Source organism: Diadema antillarum, unplaced genomic scaffold, assembly GCF_040938485.1.
Source record: "Diadema antillarum isolate AM-2024a unplaced genomic scaffold, OU_Dant_1.0 seq00001659_RagTag, whole genome shotgun sequence".
Classification (NCBI taxonomy): domain Eukaryota; kingdom Metazoa; phylum Echinodermata; class Echinoidea; order Diadematoida; family Diadematidae; genus Diadema; species Diadema antillarum.
Window position 1 is genome coordinate 521,090 of NW_027272359.1, and position 17,234 is coordinate 538,323.

At 38.9% G+C, this 17,234-nt stretch overlaps 1 protein-coding gene across 1 annotated transcript; it reads right to left on the reverse strand.

The window, feature by feature from the left end:
- Positions 1-3,769: 3,769 nt before the first annotated feature.
- On the reverse strand, positions 3,770-14,938 carry LOC139711441 (uncharacterized). Its single transcript, XM_071623322.1, has 9 exons — positions 14,854-14,938; positions 13,770-14,107; positions 13,053-13,131; positions 12,324-12,536; positions 11,278-11,370; positions 8,541-9,479; positions 6,948-7,208; positions 5,377-5,526; positions 3,770-4,063 (listed from the first exon to the last, which is right to left on the reverse strand). Exons 1-9 carry the CDS (start codon positions 14,936-14,938, stop codon positions 3,831-3,833), a joined length of 2,391 nt encoding a protein of 796 aa, XP_071479423.1. The 3' UTR covers positions 3,770-3,830.
- Positions 14,939-17,234: the final 2,296 nt, after the last annotated feature.

Sequence of the window (17,234 nt, forward strand, 5' to 3'; positions counted from 1 at the left end):
AACCAAGCATTTAAAACAAAAACTTTTGCAATCCGATCATGAAGCATCCTACGTACTCTAACTAATCTGTTTTTTTTTTTTGCAAGGACATTTTGAAGTAATCTAGTGGCTAACAGTGCCTTTTCAACAACTGAGCATGCTAATGGCTAGTGTGTGTCCTGAGTCATTGGAAAGCATTTCTCATTATTATGGTCACAGTTGCACCATCTCCAAAATTGGAAATGCGTAGACTTTCTCTCAGGTAAAATTGTATACAAAAATTTATCTATTTTTGTTAGTAGGTGAAATGCCAGAAATACACACACTTTAAGGTCATTTGAGTGTCTAACTTTTTATTGACCCTTTAAGCCTTTGAAATAAAAAATGGAAATGATAAATCCCAAAGATGGTTTTAAAGCAGCAATATAACAAGAATTAGCAAATAAATGACAGAAGGAGTTGAAGCTTGGATTATGGATATCAAGTGTTTTATGCCATAATACTGTCTTCTGTTCACAAGAAGAGGATGCTTTTAAAGTTTAAATGGGACTTGCAGAAAGTAGTGGTAAATTGTAAAATGTGTCATGTTCAATACAAGCCCAAGGGTGGTTGAATTGGTGGCAGATGTATCGTCCTGAAATGCTGGATAAAAGCAATGGTAGTGAAGACAAGAATTATGCATTGGGAAGGAAGGGGGGGGATTGTTACAGTGCCTGTAGCAAGGACTTTCTTCTACTAGTATTCACTAGTCAACACGCAATTTTCAAGTCATCTCAATAAAAAAGGGTGGTGATTTGGCTCAGTCTGTGGCCCGTCTGCCTCCTTATAATCCATATGACTCAGGCTCGATTCTCGAGTCCCACTGAGCAATGTAGTGTATAATCATACTGTCCCCTCTAGTAAGAGGCAAAACACTCTGTCCCTCAGATAGGACATAAAATGGAGGTCCTGTGTATGAGAGAGTCACAACTCATGCACGTAAAAGATACACTTCATCCATTCATCACAAAGTGCAGGATGTTTAACCTGGTGAAATGGTCCCACCTCACATCCAGCCGGACCCCATGGAAGACTAGTTAATGCAGCTGAATATAGGCTATCCAGCCTACTTTATAGACAGAAAATGAAACAAACAAACAATTCATTTTAAAGGGATGGCACAGTTTTGGTGGAGATGAGAATTGGGCTTTTAACTTTTTGCGAGATACTGTATACGCTATAATTTTCGCGTACATAAATTTTCGCGAATTGCCGCTGTCACACATTTTCGCGAGTGGTTAAATTCGCGATTGGGGGAACAGAGAAAATATGAAGTGGCAAAGAAAGTGTGAATTTTCAACTTACTAGCAAATAAGAATGATACTAGTTATACACTGCATGGAAAAAACATACCAAACTCTGCGAACTAGTAAGTTAGAATTCAACATTTTTGAAGTGGTTGAGCCCATCGCGCTAGATTTCTGACGAGTGGTACGAGGGGTACGAGTAAAATTCAACGGCAACCAGCGGGAACATACGAAGCCCCGGCCCCTAAAGTTGACATGTGAATGTAGCGGCATGCAAACGCAAGAGCTAGTGCTAATACAGTACATATACATGTAATCCAAGGGTGACACGCCGCGCGTTTGTAAACGTTGTGGCGCAATATACAATGTATGTAGGTAAACAAGCTTAGCCAGTATGGTCTGTTCGGTAAGCCGTGACATGGTATACTAGTACTGAAATGTTCGTATCATCAAGGCAAGGGATTCATTTTGGAAGGTAATATTTTCGCGCGTTGTTAATTTCGCGAATAGCTCCCGACTCGCGAAATTCGCGAAAATAAAACCCACGCGAAATATATAGCGTATACAGTACCACGAAAACACTTATGACATAGTACAGAGCATACCATTTTAGGAGGAACTCAAAGTTTATTTGATGAAAATCGGGTTTGGAATTATTGAAACATCCAAAAACAAAGTAAAACAAAGCAATCGTAATAAAGTGTGGGTCCCACACTTTATTAGAATTGCTCTTTTTTGGATATCTCAGCCGTTTCAAAACCAATTTTCATCAAATAAATGTTGAATTCCTCATGGAATCACATGCTCTTTCATATTTCATAAGAGTTTTGTCATTATCTCACCAAAAAATGTAAGAAACCTGAAATTAGGTCTCAACCAAAACTATACGATCCCTTTAACATAAACATACACAACAGTGCATGGCGTTGAATCATCAGGCACAAAAACTTTTTAGTACATCCCTGTTTACATGCTGCCAATAAAATAGTTTAACCTGTTGCTAATGGAAGAATTTGGGTCTTGTGTTTAGTTGATAGAAATTGAGCAGAGAGAAGTCAGATGATTAATGGCATAGTGAATTAGACCTGTCAAAAATACACGGGATGCTGGTAAAAACAAAAAGTGAAGAATCAAAGCTGTTCCACCTGCAATTCAACGTTTAGTCAGACAGTTAGACAAAGTTTCGGTCCAAAACACATTTTAATCATAAAAGCCTGTATGTATCATATTTCAAGATGTAATCAATAATGGATACAAAGCAAATCACAACTTAATGGGAGAAAAAAATATATATATGACACATAAATTGCATGAAAACAAAGGTTGTAACATATCATCCACATATATCACTTGCTCAAATGATCATATATGAAAAGTACTCGGTCAAATTGTGCAAATACACAGATTATATGCACAAGATATAATCTTTACCATGATAAATATAAGCAGCAAATAAGTATGTTCACAGATTTCCCCTCCTTACAAAAATAGGTAGAATCTAATGTAAAAGTGGAAATTTTCGCAATGAGGAAATTCTTCGTGCATTTCGCACAACCAGAAACTTGCACAAAAATAAAAGAACGCAAATATATATGCTTGCCATACGTTCCAATAGTGAATGCCTTGATTCCGCGGAATCAAAACACTCAATATTCACATTATCTGGCCAAATGCAAAAATTACTCATATGAAAAATATACACTTCCACAATATACATATATATGTTTACAATGTCTAACAAACATATGTGACCCGCTACAACAAAATGATCCTAAAGTCGGGTGAGGTCGATTATTTGAAAATTGCATGACAAAATTCCCTAATCTTTCTGCTTTAAATTGATATATAACACATCTTATGAAAATAATCGGCTGCGGAGATATCGATGTTTAAAAGAGAGCATGTCGAGACGTATGGGAAATCACTGTTTCGAGAAAAGCGCCCTAAAAGTTTTCCTTGGGACGCAATCGCGATCAAGGGTCACGCTAGTCAATTTTCACCTCCGGACAATAGAAGGTAAACCCTAGCAACCCCCGAAATGCTCATTCAAGCACAGCGTCGGCGGTCTCCTCACCGACCAATCAGTGACCAGGATGCCAGGAGAAGCGGCTGGGCATAGCGCACCCCGCCCGCACGCACCAGTCGACTTGGCAGTGTGCGAGCTTCACGCTTCGGTTAGCGGCAAGCAGCAAACTGACCAATGAGATCACTCTGGTCGTTGTTAGGGGCGGAGCCTATCTGTGGCGCTCAATCCAAATTTTCGAACCGGTTTCTGCTTGGTTGAAACGGCAAAAACATGGCCCAGAAAAACGCTATTTTTTGGTCTTTCCTTTCATCATTTTGCTTCAAAATTTCGACAGATGATAGAAGACATGTCAGACTCCAATAATATGTCAAAATCAGAAAATCGTAAGTTTTGACCAATTATGATGCTCTGACTTCAAACTCGATTTTCACGGCTTCGACCGTGCGCGACTTTAGGACCTTTTTGTTGTAGCGGGTCACATATGCTTGCACAGCACACTGGGGAAAAAACACTGAACACTCTTCTTTTTAAGACTAAACTTACCCCATCCCGTGTGGAGCATACTGACTTCCATATTGTCCTGTCCTGGGTGGACTCTTCCATCTGCCTCTGGGAGGGGGTGGTGCATGGGTGGAGGGGTAGCCATGACCTGGTACTAATGTTGTAGAGAGGTTAGGCATACTGGAATGGTGCATAGCAGGTGCTTGATGGTGCACTGCCACCAAACCTTGGTGGGGGGAAGGTTCCGGCTTGCCTCGGAGTTGCGGTGTCCCTATGTGAAATCAGAAATAAGGTATGAACTTGATTTAGGCTCAACAGTTGGATCATTCAATGGAAATAGATATGACAAGGGTTTAAAAGTTGTGGTTGTGATGCAATATGACCTTAATCAGTTTAGGACAAACCAATTAAATATTTTGGTTGCTCTTTCAAGTTGTAATTTATATCAAATCTTTTTCATTTCTTCCATGAAGTAATCCTGGCAAATGTAAATATAATGCATAGATGTAATATATACCGACAGATTCAAATTCAGCAGCAAAGCCATATCTACAAAATTACACCAGTTGACGAGAAAAATTGTCACTTTGTCCTGGAAATTTTATATCCCTTGCAATCATGCACATATTTAAACAAGAAAAATGTTGGATCTTTTCCTTTTATTATCCTATGTGAAAGTAAAGTGAAGTAGATAGTGCATATTAATCCACAACATTTAAGGAGAACCCAGCTTCTGTATATGCAATATTATATTTCACCAGGTTTTTATTTTTACAAATTTCGCAGGTCGGATGATATTTGAGAATTTTTGTAAACATTAACTTTGATCCAGACATGAATATGAAATGCACACATGCATGTACTGGTATGTATATAGTACACAATACATGAATAATATATGTGATAATAATGTAATCCATGAACAGGAATTTAACCACTCTCAAAAGTATCGCAACGTCCAAACGCACATAAAATTAAACTCAGTAAATACATGGGGTGCAAAGTATCTGATCAGCAAAATCCTACAATTGCTGTTCAGGCATCAAGTCAAAGCAATGAATTAGAACAAAGAAGTAAATGCAAGTCATTGAATGCCTGTCATTATGATAATAGTAAGCTTTATAGATCTGCAACAGGGCATTAAAACAAACCCCTCATCTCTCTCCCTGCATTGTGTTACAAAGTAGTTTTAGATTTTGGGAAGACAAAGCATATACGAAGTAAAATAGCGCCCCCATATGTCATTCATCATTATTGGCATCAAGTAGCTCCCTGCGTCATGAAAATGAGTGGACACTAAAATGGCCCAGAACCATTGTGGAAACTCAGACGACGTGAGATCGATTTTGATAAGCGGTCTTGCGCATGCGCAGAACAGGTTTTTTGTTTGTTCTTTTTTTACTGCCTACATCACAGATCTAAAATTTCCTAAAATCTACAGAGGAGATGGGCAGAGAGAAAAGAAGTGTATGATAGCTATAGCACCCTCTATTGACTACACACATGACATATAATTAGCCAAACAATATCCTAGCAAGAATATCATCCCATATTCGGTCACAGTGAACTCTGTCCGCTTCGCACCTTTCATCGTCTTTGATGCAGTTTTCATCTTGAGTGATTCCGATGACTGGCTACGAAGGCTACTCGACCTGCTGCCCTTTGTTTTCTGCGACCTTCCAATGACCTTTTGAGTCCTCACTTCTTCTTCTTCCATGCTTGAGGTACCAGAAACTGAGTTTTATTTGTTTACAGAAAAAAAAAACAAATACACAAGGAAAGGTCATCAATCAATATATTCATTCATTCTGTACCACAAACATGGCCTTCAAATCAATGAACTCTCATTTAATCCACATTTGGAAGGTTCAGGTGAATATTGGCTTTCAGTCATAGCAGTACTAAAAAGTGATCCACAAGAAATACTAATTTTTTTTTTTGTAGGGGCTTACTTACCACTCTGAAAGAAATTGTGCTTTTGAGGTGGATATTCCTTCGTAGATATTCTGAGCATGGTCTTTATTGCTGTTCTTCTACTCCATGCTTCACATGTATCACGTAATAAGCTATATATTATGTATCAATTTTATGTTAAAAAAAGGAAATGATTGTTTTTATGTATCACCCATACAAAATATGTTTTGCCGAATTGAAAGTATCAATAAAAGATGACAGAAATATAAAAAAAAAAGAAATACTAACATGTGTCATGCTGCAAAAATGTGTATTGTTTGTATACAATTATATAGCAAAATGTTTATATAACACACAAACAAACGTATCATAATGTACATTTCTCACAAAATAACTTATGTTTACTACTGAGTTTTTAATAAAGGAAGTTTGAATGCAAATAAACGCATTTAATATGGTCCAGGCATAGTCAAAGTTTGACATTAACATTTAACAATACAAAATATCCCATCTTATCTGTCGATGTACAAATGTCATTCAGCAAGCTGATATACTGCCCTCTTTGGTCCTAGGATTTATAGTATACTTGAGGCTTCCTCCCCCTGTTGTGTTCATTTATCCAGGGCCCCATTTCATTAAAATTTGATATTTGAATCTTGCTGGAATGGCAGTTGTCATGGAACTGACAAGAATCCAGCTTCCTGGTTGGCCATTTCTATGGTAATTTGCAATTCCAGCAAAAAATTGCTATCCTATTCAACATCTTTTATGAAATGGGCCCTGATGTTTTCATTTTACTGTGAGTCTGCATGTGTCTGTATGTTTGTTTGTGTTTCAAGCCAACCTATCATGCTGTTTCTTCACACACAAACTTGTATCAACTACTTACTTTCACTTACACTAAATTCTTTTGTCTCTTTTTTATTTATGAACAATATGAAGAAAATTCAACATATTTTCACTTTTCCAGCATAGTGGAAGGCACTTGACTTACCTCTTTCAAAACGCAGGGGGGAAATGTCAGTAACGAATCAAAGGAATCTGTACTTTATGAAAATGACATTTTGTGGAACTTTCCTTAAATTTTCTTGATATTACTTTCCATGTGTGACATCAATTTCACTGATGTGTTTTACTAATATTGCTGCATTCACTAAATCCACATATATGTTTGGGTTACATTCCCCAAATAAAAGTCCCACAAATTTAACATTTGTCAATTTCTGCTTTAAGTCACTCACTCTCTGGTCTGTGGATGGCCTTCCGGAACTTTCTCTTGATCTCAGCCGACTTGACGGAGTCCAGGTCGCTCTGGATGGTGACGGAGTCGAAGCTGGACAGCGGGACTCCGGCCAGGCGCTGGACCATCATGGACCGGAAACGGGTCTCGTAGTCCTCCGTCTGGATGGACTCGGGGTCACTCTGAGGAGGACCCTGGTGACCCGGCTTGACCTTTCGGCGTGGACGCGAGGGCTTCTTCTTTGGTACCACACCAGGATGTTCTGTTTTTTATATTTCAAGCAGGTGAAAAGTGAACAAGGATAATAAGTAAATCTACTCTGTATATCTACTCCCTAAGGTCCACGCAAAATGATTTACCCTATGTAAATGGTATGTATCAAAAATATCAAAATACCATATGTAGCACCCTTTACAAACAAGGGAAAGGAAGGGTAGAATGTAAAGTCATTCTTTCATATCATGATAAAATATATGCAAATCCTGCATTAATTCAACTCAGTGATGAGAGTCTCAGTGGGTTTATAACAGATTTTGATCGAGAGATGCATCACTTTATTTGTCATTTTGCCTCTGATGAAGATTCTGCTAGGATCGAAAGCTCAGGCCCCTTTTGAATCCATGCATCACTTTTGAGACAGATCTGGACATCAATGTTAAGTGAGTTATACTATGTTCTCTAAAGAATGCAGCACTGAGCATCAAGGTTTGTCTGAGAAACACATTTAATATTTCATCCACTGAGTGAAGCTCACTTGAAATACATTCTACACATGTCAAAAGAAGGAGTTAGCTGCTATATCACAAGTGCTATCAAATATAATTCAGGTGTCCTTCGATACATTCTTTGAGGTGCTACCTGTATATTTACTATTGTTTTACATGCATAATATATTCACACTTTAAGTGTATCTTTCACTGGAATGGGAGGAAAGGTTGTATAAGACTTTATGGAGAAGACATGAAAAATGTGCATGCTAGAATCAATATTGTGACAATGCATTTGGTGATCTTCTTTTTCTTTTCAGAAGCACTTCTTTTGTGATCGCATTCTGTTCCAGTTGCAATTTGGTGAAGTTTCTGAGATGTGGAAAAAAAAGATATTCATGTTCTTTCTTTCTGTTGAGCAGACATTTCGGTTCATCCTGCCGCCTGTTTAGTGTGTGAAGTGTATACAGGATGAATTCAGTAAAGAGTTTTTTGGGTGGCATGTGGCAATTTAAAGCAAGTAGAATGATTGGATAGTCAACTATATTCACACTAGAGCCTGCATATAAACTTAGTAACGGATGAAGGGGATAATAAGTGATGGATGTCAAGATTTGATATCCACAAGAAAATATGTTAACACTGCTTTTTGTATAGGTATAAACACAATGGCATCTAACCTAGTACCTCCTCAAGCTAACTAAATCTATTTTCTACACAATGAATACTATGAGCTATTACATTTCAGCTTGTTGGACTCATATATGCATATGATATAAATTGGTCAAAAGTTTTCTGTAGCAGTTTTTAATTTCAGTTCAGGTCAGAAAATGTCAAAAATGAAGCAGAGGCGCTGTGAAATAGCTATTGATGAGTGAGCTTTATACCTGTTTGGATGTGTTTCAAAGGCATCGCAAGAAATCGTGGCTCATATTCCTCCGTAACTATTGAATCAGCACCAACATCACGCTCCGAGACCTCTTTGTGCACATACATGTACTCTGGCAGTCCACTTGGTTCTATAGAGGGCGCCGACACCGTTCTTTTCTTTGTCTTTCCCCCTCTACCTCCCTCTCTGCCCTTTATCCTTTGCAAATGATGCACTGCGGTCTCATTGGTTGGACTGACATCGTTTGAATGCCGCCCTCTATTTTGACTCGCTTTTAACTTCTTGTTCGACTTATTGGTCCTTTGGCTCCTGGCAGAGTCCGGCATGGCGAAGCGTTGGAAAGCGCCCTCAAAGTCTTCTGTTGCAATAGACTCTAGGTCGCTCACACTCTGGATTGCTGCAGGTTGGGAGAGAAGAATCTCCGTGGCTAGCGACGCCCTTTCTGAATCGTCACCGGCTCCGTCCTCATCGTAAAAGATGTCCCTGAACCTCATGACATGATGGTTCACATCTCCACTTCTCCCTCCAGCATTATTATTTGCATTGATACCGCTCCCAGTGTTTCCTTGCTGTTGATGAGCTGTGCCGACTTGCAATCCGTTGGCAACTTTGTGGTTCAATTGTTGGCTCGCATCACTGGATGCACTGCTGCGAGAAGTATGCTCCCCGCGAGCCTTAGTTCGACCTTTGGACGCAACTTTCTTTTTCTGCATCCTGGGTTTTGCCTTATCATCCTCCCTGCTGTTGTTTGGCTCATTCGTTTGAGCTTTTGAGTGGTTACCCGAAGCAGGCAAGGGCGTGATTTTTTGTGGTGAGCTGTTATTGCTGGTTGTGTGGTTGCGGTGGTTGTTAGTGCTCTCCTGCATGGCTGCTAAATGGTACTCTTGGCTACTCGTGAGTTGGTGGCGTGGTGGCAGGGTGTTGCGGGGAGTGTGATCTGAGGAAAATGGATGCAGCGATAAAACGCATGTACATGAATCTCCTAGGTGATACTACATTAATGGGTGCAGTTTGTTCATCTAAAACTGGGATGTGATTATCTAATTTCTATGTCACAAAGCTCTTTTGAGATTTGCATGATAAAGACCAGAAAATTTGCAATTAATCACAGCAGAGGTGCAAGATTTCATATCTTAAATGCTAAAGGGGTGGATAGCTTTGGTTAAAATGGGGATTCGGATTTTAACTTTTTGCAAGATAATTAGAAACCACTTATGAAATATCAAAGAGCATACAATTCTGAGAGGAATTCGAAGTTTATTTGATGAAGATTTGTTTTGAAATGGCTGAGATATCCAAAAACAAAGCACAACACACTGGTCCTAGTAAAAGGTGGGTCCCACACTATATTTAGACCTCTTTGTTTTGGACATCTCAGCCATATCAAAACTTATTTTCATCAAACAGACTTTGAATTCCTCTTAGAACTGTTTGCTCGTTCACATTTCATAAAGTTTCTCACTATCTCACAAAAAAGTTGAAAACCTGAAGCCCCATCTCAAACACAACTATACCATCCCTTTAAAGAAATTGATCACAATTATAGTAATGAAGTGAACTATGAACAAACAATACTCTAAAAGGATGAATTCATATTGACAATGATCTATCAAGTATCACATCTAACTGTGTAAGAAATGGGTTGAAAGATCAGTGTTAGCATTGATTTTTACAAAGCGTCAAATATTGATCTATTATTTTTCTAGATTTTCTGCATTATATGGCACAGACCGTGTCAATTAGAGGCAAATTGATTTCATAGAGCACTGGATACGGCAGCATTTCTTTTTATGGATGACTGACTTCAAATGGAGTCACAATTTGGTAGCAACAAACAATTTCTTGATAGCATCTACATAATTATGTAAAGGTGGTTCATGTGAAGCTACAAATGGCACAAACAAAGGAATGTTCTCTCTTCTGTCTACTGCATTGCTATTTTCTCTGGACAAAAGAGGGATATTACCCCATGAACTCTTTATGTGCCATGTTCACAGGGCAGACACAGTTGACAGCATGCTCAAGTTTGCATATTCTGCTCAAACGCACAAACCCACTCAAACCGATCGATAAATCATCATATACCATTACAATGAGAGTGTTCCTTGCGATCCAATCCGCTTGCATATAGCTTTTGTTTTATATGGTGATTGACTATCACGCGGGTATTTTCTAGTGGATTTGCTAGTAAATTCTAAGTTTCTGTCACTGTTTTGTGTGCAAAAGTGATGCCTCTACAATAATGCAGCTACTGGTCATTTGAAAGAAAAACAATTATAGATCTGTCGAGCAAATTTGCATCAAAGCATTGCTTGTAAGCTTCTCTACAACTTCGCTCGTTATATGTCTTTCATAACAAAAATCTATGAAAGTTACATAGATTTGAAAAAACAGAATGTTTTCCCAAAACATGACTACGTTGCTGTCTCAGATTACTGTGGCACACAGGGTGTTGACACCATGGCACATCAAGAGCTAAAGACTAGTCGCGAGTATAAACTTGTTCAGGTGTCTACGTATAAATGGGTTAAAACAGTGGTGGATCCATGTGGGGATGGGGGCACCAGCCGCACCCCCTTTATTTTTTGTTACAACAAAAGAAATAATAAGAAAAAATCGAGGGGGCACGAGCTCCCCCCTTTAATTTTGTAAAGGCTCCCCCCCCCCCCCCCTTACGGAATTCCTGGATCCGCCCCTGATTAAATGGGAGGCAGTGAGGAGGATGAGGGGTGTACCTTGCTGATGTAATGACTGGACCACTCGCTGCCTCACTTCTTCCGCGGAGATGGAGTCCGCATCGCTGGTGCCACCAAATGAGCTCTCTAAGCCTGGAAAAGTTTGCATAGGATTGCATTGATTTTAGGATATGTTAAAAGTTAACCATTGGGGATGCAACTAAATGTTCATAAACAAGGAACTGTGGTGCTGACAGCTTTAAAGGGGGAACGATAACCAAATATATATGTGGATTGAAGAAATGAAGAATAATCACAGAACACATCAGAGAAGTTTGAGGAAAATTATGCAATCTTTTCAAACATTGTGAAGTGTCACTGGATGAGAAGATGACAACAGTATGTGAAATCACTACAGGACAACAATGTAAAGAAAATATCAAGAGAATTCCAGAAAATTAAATTCTTTTGAATGAAAAGTAGGCCTACACATTATTCCCCCCACATGTTGCTGACATACGTGGACAGTAATATTTCCCAACCCCCTGCTATCTGAAGGAGGGGTCTAGGGCAATTACCCCCTGGGCAATTACCCCGCACCCTTCCCCTGGCCCTAATCCTAATCCTGAACCTCACCCTAACCCTAACCCAAACACCTAGCCCTAACCCTAACCCAAACACCTAACCCTAACCCTAACCCTAATCCTAATCTTCACTCTAACTTTACCACTAACCAGTATTTGACTGGGGGGGGGGGGGGTAATTGCCCTCTGGGGGTAATTGCCTGGATAAGGAGGTATGTCAAGTGGTCTTTCATCATGCTAGAAAAAATGAAGACAAGAAGTATGATAGAAAATAAAATCCCATTTCAGAAATGTTTTTTACATATGAATGACAATGCCACATCAACATAATTTGAGTTTGTTAAAATCCCACTGGATTTGCAGTTGGATAGAGACAAAAGACAAAATCATGTACATGGATTACTTGACCATTTCATGCTTACTATGCCATCAATAACAGAAAGGTATTATTTTTGTGACCTGTTCAAACCCAACAAGAAGAACAGGTGGAATGTCTAACCAAGTGAATCAGGTGATGCTTACTCTGATCGTTGAGCTTGAGTTTGGGGGATGGGCATGTCACCGGACCCCTAGGTTTGCCTCGCCCCTTGGTGCTGGTTCTCTTGGACTGCTTGTAGCCAGAGGGTTTCAATGTTGTTTGTGGGGAGCGTGCCTCATCCGGATTCAGAAGAGCGCCCTCACTCAAGTTTGTGTCTCCAGTCTTAGCTCCATTCTGTTGTACGACCTGCTCCCCACCTTGGACATTAATGCATGATGAATGAAAAATCGAGCTTATTTTCTCGGCTGCCAACAACAGTACAGTACATTACATTCATAGCAGGGGAAGAGCAACTAAAATTTTACTCGATTTGGTAAAATCTGTGAAATAAACACACACACGCATACACACATGCAAACACAAGTTGGAAGATTGGTAGCCTTCCACTTCTTCTTGTCAGTGCCTAATTTCTTAGATGCCTCACACTCAGAATTACAAACATCCTGTGTAGTTTTTCACTATTTTTTTTCTTAACCAGAGATGAAGATGAAACATTTTACTCGAAGGAGAAAAACAAGCAAATCATTGTAATGTTTTGCATGATATTTCTCAAATCTTTCTGAATGATAGAAAATACATTTTGTTGTAGTAGAAAGTTGCTAAACAGAGAAAAGAAAAATTAAAATGTGCAAGATGCGACAGTGGAATAAAGCTGCAGTTGGTTTGAGCCCCTGATACCAGGAACTAAAGATTCAGTGCCCATTGGTTCACACCTTTCTGAGGACTTGTTCTCTTCTGTGTCTGTGTCCGAGTCTTTTTCTTCTTCTTTTCCTCTGATGACCCAGATACATTCTGCAAGTATACACAGAGATTTCATGCAAGTTTTCACTCTCAAATTTTGTGTCAAACTGTATTGTCACTGTAAAGTATCCACCCATATAAAAATATTTCATGAGTGTCATTCGAATTCCAATGGACCACTGTGATTCAAGTGTGTAATGAGACTATGCTAATATACTTGCAGCTGCATTCTTCTCAAGTGTTTTTTTTTTTTAATCCCTGGTAAATTTCCAGAATGTGGATACAATAATGTCTCAAGTCTCTATCATTTTAGCTGAAAGATAGCTCATGATAGTTATACACAAAATCTATGCAACAAAACAAAAACATTTATGGTGTTAAGGTGTGTAATTTACTCATTTTTCTTTAGATATACTGATATCTCTCTAAGTTAATTAACAATATCAGAATAGTTAACACATCTTACAGATATTTTGCATTACCTTGCTGATGAGGTCACTTAGCTCTGCATCAATACTGTCCAGGATAAAGTCCACATGGTCTATGTGAAGAGGTCCAATCATTCCTGGTTCTACCTCCTCCTCCTCCTCCTCCTCTTCTCCTTCCTCTTCTCCCCCATCCTCCATCTCTTCCTCCTCCGATTCTCCCTCCTCATCCTCCTCGTATTCATCCTCCAGCTGCCTAGCAACCGCGCTCCCTCCATTCTGTATCCCTCTGGTTCCGCCCATTGGATCCTCCCTCTGGCTGGTCACCACAAACCTGCGCTCCTGCTGGTGAGGCGACACCTGTTGGCCACTGGTCTTGACCACGCCCGCACTCTGGTGGTGGGGGGTGTACATCAGCTGGGCGTGGTGCCCACTGACTGCTCCCACTCTCTCTTCCTCAATGTCATGATTGTCCTGTCTCTGCATCCTTCCATGAGGTGAAGAACTATCATGGGAGAGATCACTTACTTCATCTTCCTCCTCTTCCTCCTCTTCATCTCCTATCGAATACTCTTCCCCACTCTCCGAGTCAGTATCATATTCTGTAGCGAAACAAAAATGTAGAGCGACAATTATTACAATGAATTAGAGGTATTGCACAATTAGAAATTCAATGAAAATTTTGGGAGGCTCTTTTTTGAGCAACACATTTCAAAGTTTGAAAATTGACAAGTAGCATGAACTTTCTTCTTCTCTTCTCTTTACTACATAACATGAAAACTACACCTGTGTTTCATACTCATGTGACATTTTCTTTTCTGTGTTTTTTCTTCTTTCCAACCTATTTGATCTGGTATCTGTGTACTTTCTGAGCCAGTTCATTGTATAGTCTTTCCACAGAGGATTTGAACATTCTGGACTGAGAACAAAATTTGAACATATTTGAACAAAACAAAAAAATATATATATAACTATAAGTTTAGATGGTCAAGAAAGAGATTGTTGAATGTCTTAAATCATGTCGGCAGCTTTGTCAAGATATCACTCATTAAACCTCTGCAATCTTGTATCTACTCTTTGGAAGACAGATTAAGAGAACAATGAAGTTTAGATTGTGGTAACGCATCTCAAAGTAGCAGCAAGAAATATTTCATCCAGTGTCATGTTCATAAAGCTATGTTGCTGGTCAAGGGGAAAGGGTCAAACAACTTTCTATCAACTCAGTGAATTATCTGATTACATTGATGTTGCATATAAAATTCATTTCGATAATGATACTCTATATAATAAAATAACCATAATTTATTTGATATTAAAAGGAAAATGGAATCTTTAAAATGATCTATACCTTCTTCTGTTTCTTCTTCTTCTTCAATTCTTCCATCTGGACTACCGGTGTCTGTTAAGTCTTCGTGCCCATTTGATGTGTTCATCGTGGAATATATATATTCGTCACTCGATTGCTTCAAAAAGGGATTAGAGTAATCCCATGTTGACCAAGTTCAGAACTGTGGACCTCTTGGATGGAAAATAAAATTGTATGATATTTCTGAAAGAGAGAGAGATTGAATGAAAAGGGGGAGAAAGAGAAGTATAATCAAAACTGAAGAGAGATGGAGAGTTAGGACGCATTTACACTGAATGCGATAACAGCAACGGTCATGTTTTTTGCTATGGTGCACCAAAAGGAATCATGTCTGCTTCTGTTATAAAAAAAAAAATCAGTAATTCGGTACAAAGTCACTCAAAATTCTATTCTTATGTCAAAATCAAGAGCAACAAAATCACCAGTTGAAGATTAATTTTGTAACAAAATTATTCATGGAGAAGTGATATTGTAACAGAACCAGACATGGGTCCTTTTGATGCACCATAGCAAAAATCCGGACCATTGCCATTACCGTGCTTGGTGTAAGAGGGCCTTTACAGATGCAAAATTTATTTAAATACTGCAAGAAATGCTCTAATAAATGTTATAACCAATGGAATTACCAAGTCATCACAATTGTTGCATTTCAAATGCATCAAGAAAAATTTTGCTTTTCATTCATGGTGAAGAATATATAAACCATTCTCTCTCATTCTGCTTGTGCCAGAATTGAGAAAATAAACACCTCAATCACAGTACTATATTGAAATTTGATCATGTTGCCGCACTCTGGAAAGTGAATGCCTTAACCAAAACTCCTAAAATCGGCCACTGCTTATTTTCACTTTTGCCCCCAGCAAAGGATCCTTAAAGAACACTCTGTTGAAAGGAGGTATTGAGTCTGGCAAAATGCATGTCACATCAATTTCCACCTGAGTCAATCATCGTATTACACGGTGTGTTCAGTGTCCGAGATATTTTTCCTTTGTGATGTCTTTGTCTGTGATGTGGCCACCTGTGTGTGTGCGTGTGTGGGGCGAGGGGGGGGGGGGGAGGGGGAGGGGGAGGGTCCAGTGGGACTCTCCATGTTGATAGATATCATCTTTGTTTATTTGCCTCTGAATGTCTGAACAGCACATTCATTCTATAAAAAAACATTGTTAACTGATACCCTATGAAACTATAGGCACTAGCTCCAACTGGAGACTGCTGATTCAGTAATTAAACAAACTTCTCATTTGTAAAAGTTAATGTTCTTTCCATTTTAAATCTTCTTGGAATTTACATAATAGTAAGTAATAGCAAAATCTATTTTAACTTTGCAATAATCAAATGATACAAACAAAAATATGCCAGCATGAACATACCCCATGGAACAAAACTCCTTCTAGTAGAGTTCAGAGGAACATCATACGCTAACAAAAGTAATCATTACTTTGTTCAAACTCCAAGACAGCACTGTTTGCGAAAAGAAGTGGAATTATTTATTTGTGCTTTACAGGACATATGAAGCATCACATACAGATAAATGTTCAGTGTGAACACACCTTACAGGAACACAAACTGTTCCAGCGTTGTATGATCGTAAAGATCACAAACTTGGAATCATAATGACTGTGTTCAGACTGTATAACTGCACTATCAGTGAAAAGGAATGGCATTATTCAGACAAATTTCTTGGATGCAGTCATGCTTAGAATGTGAACATGCTTCACGGAAACCCAAACTCTCCCAGAGCCTCCCATCAAAGTGCAGAGACAGTAATGGGATAAATCAACAGTTGCGCTCTGTTGGCGTCCCTTTGAATATCATGTTCACCCAATAATGAACTACGAAAGAATACTTGAACAACAGGCAGGATCCAGTGAAAGAGGAAAGGAAAAAGATACTACAAAAAAAAACATAAAAACAATGTACATTCGTCTGAGAATTTCATGTACTGCTAGCAAAATCCGCACAATTATCCAGATGTTTAACATAACCCCTGGATCTTTTGGTATTCAAGCCTAGCAAAGAAGTATGTCACTTGAGACCAATCCCCCAGTAATCCTTCTTTTTTTCATAGAATAAAGAAATTCCTTTTTGTAATTGACAACAGTCCCCTGGACAGTTATTATATCACATAATATTATTATATTATTATACTTTTTTATATTTCTTAAAACATGGCAATATTCTGGAACCGATGTTTTGTTGCCATATAAGTAGAGCTATAGTCTAACAGGGGTGTGTGGGTGTGGTGGTGGTGGTGGTGGAAGGGGGTGGGGCTGAGAGTTTGGTATCAGTTTTGGCAGGTATTCTTTCATTTAGGGGTCAGTGCTCCTGAATCCCTGCAACATACCATAACATACTTTGAGACA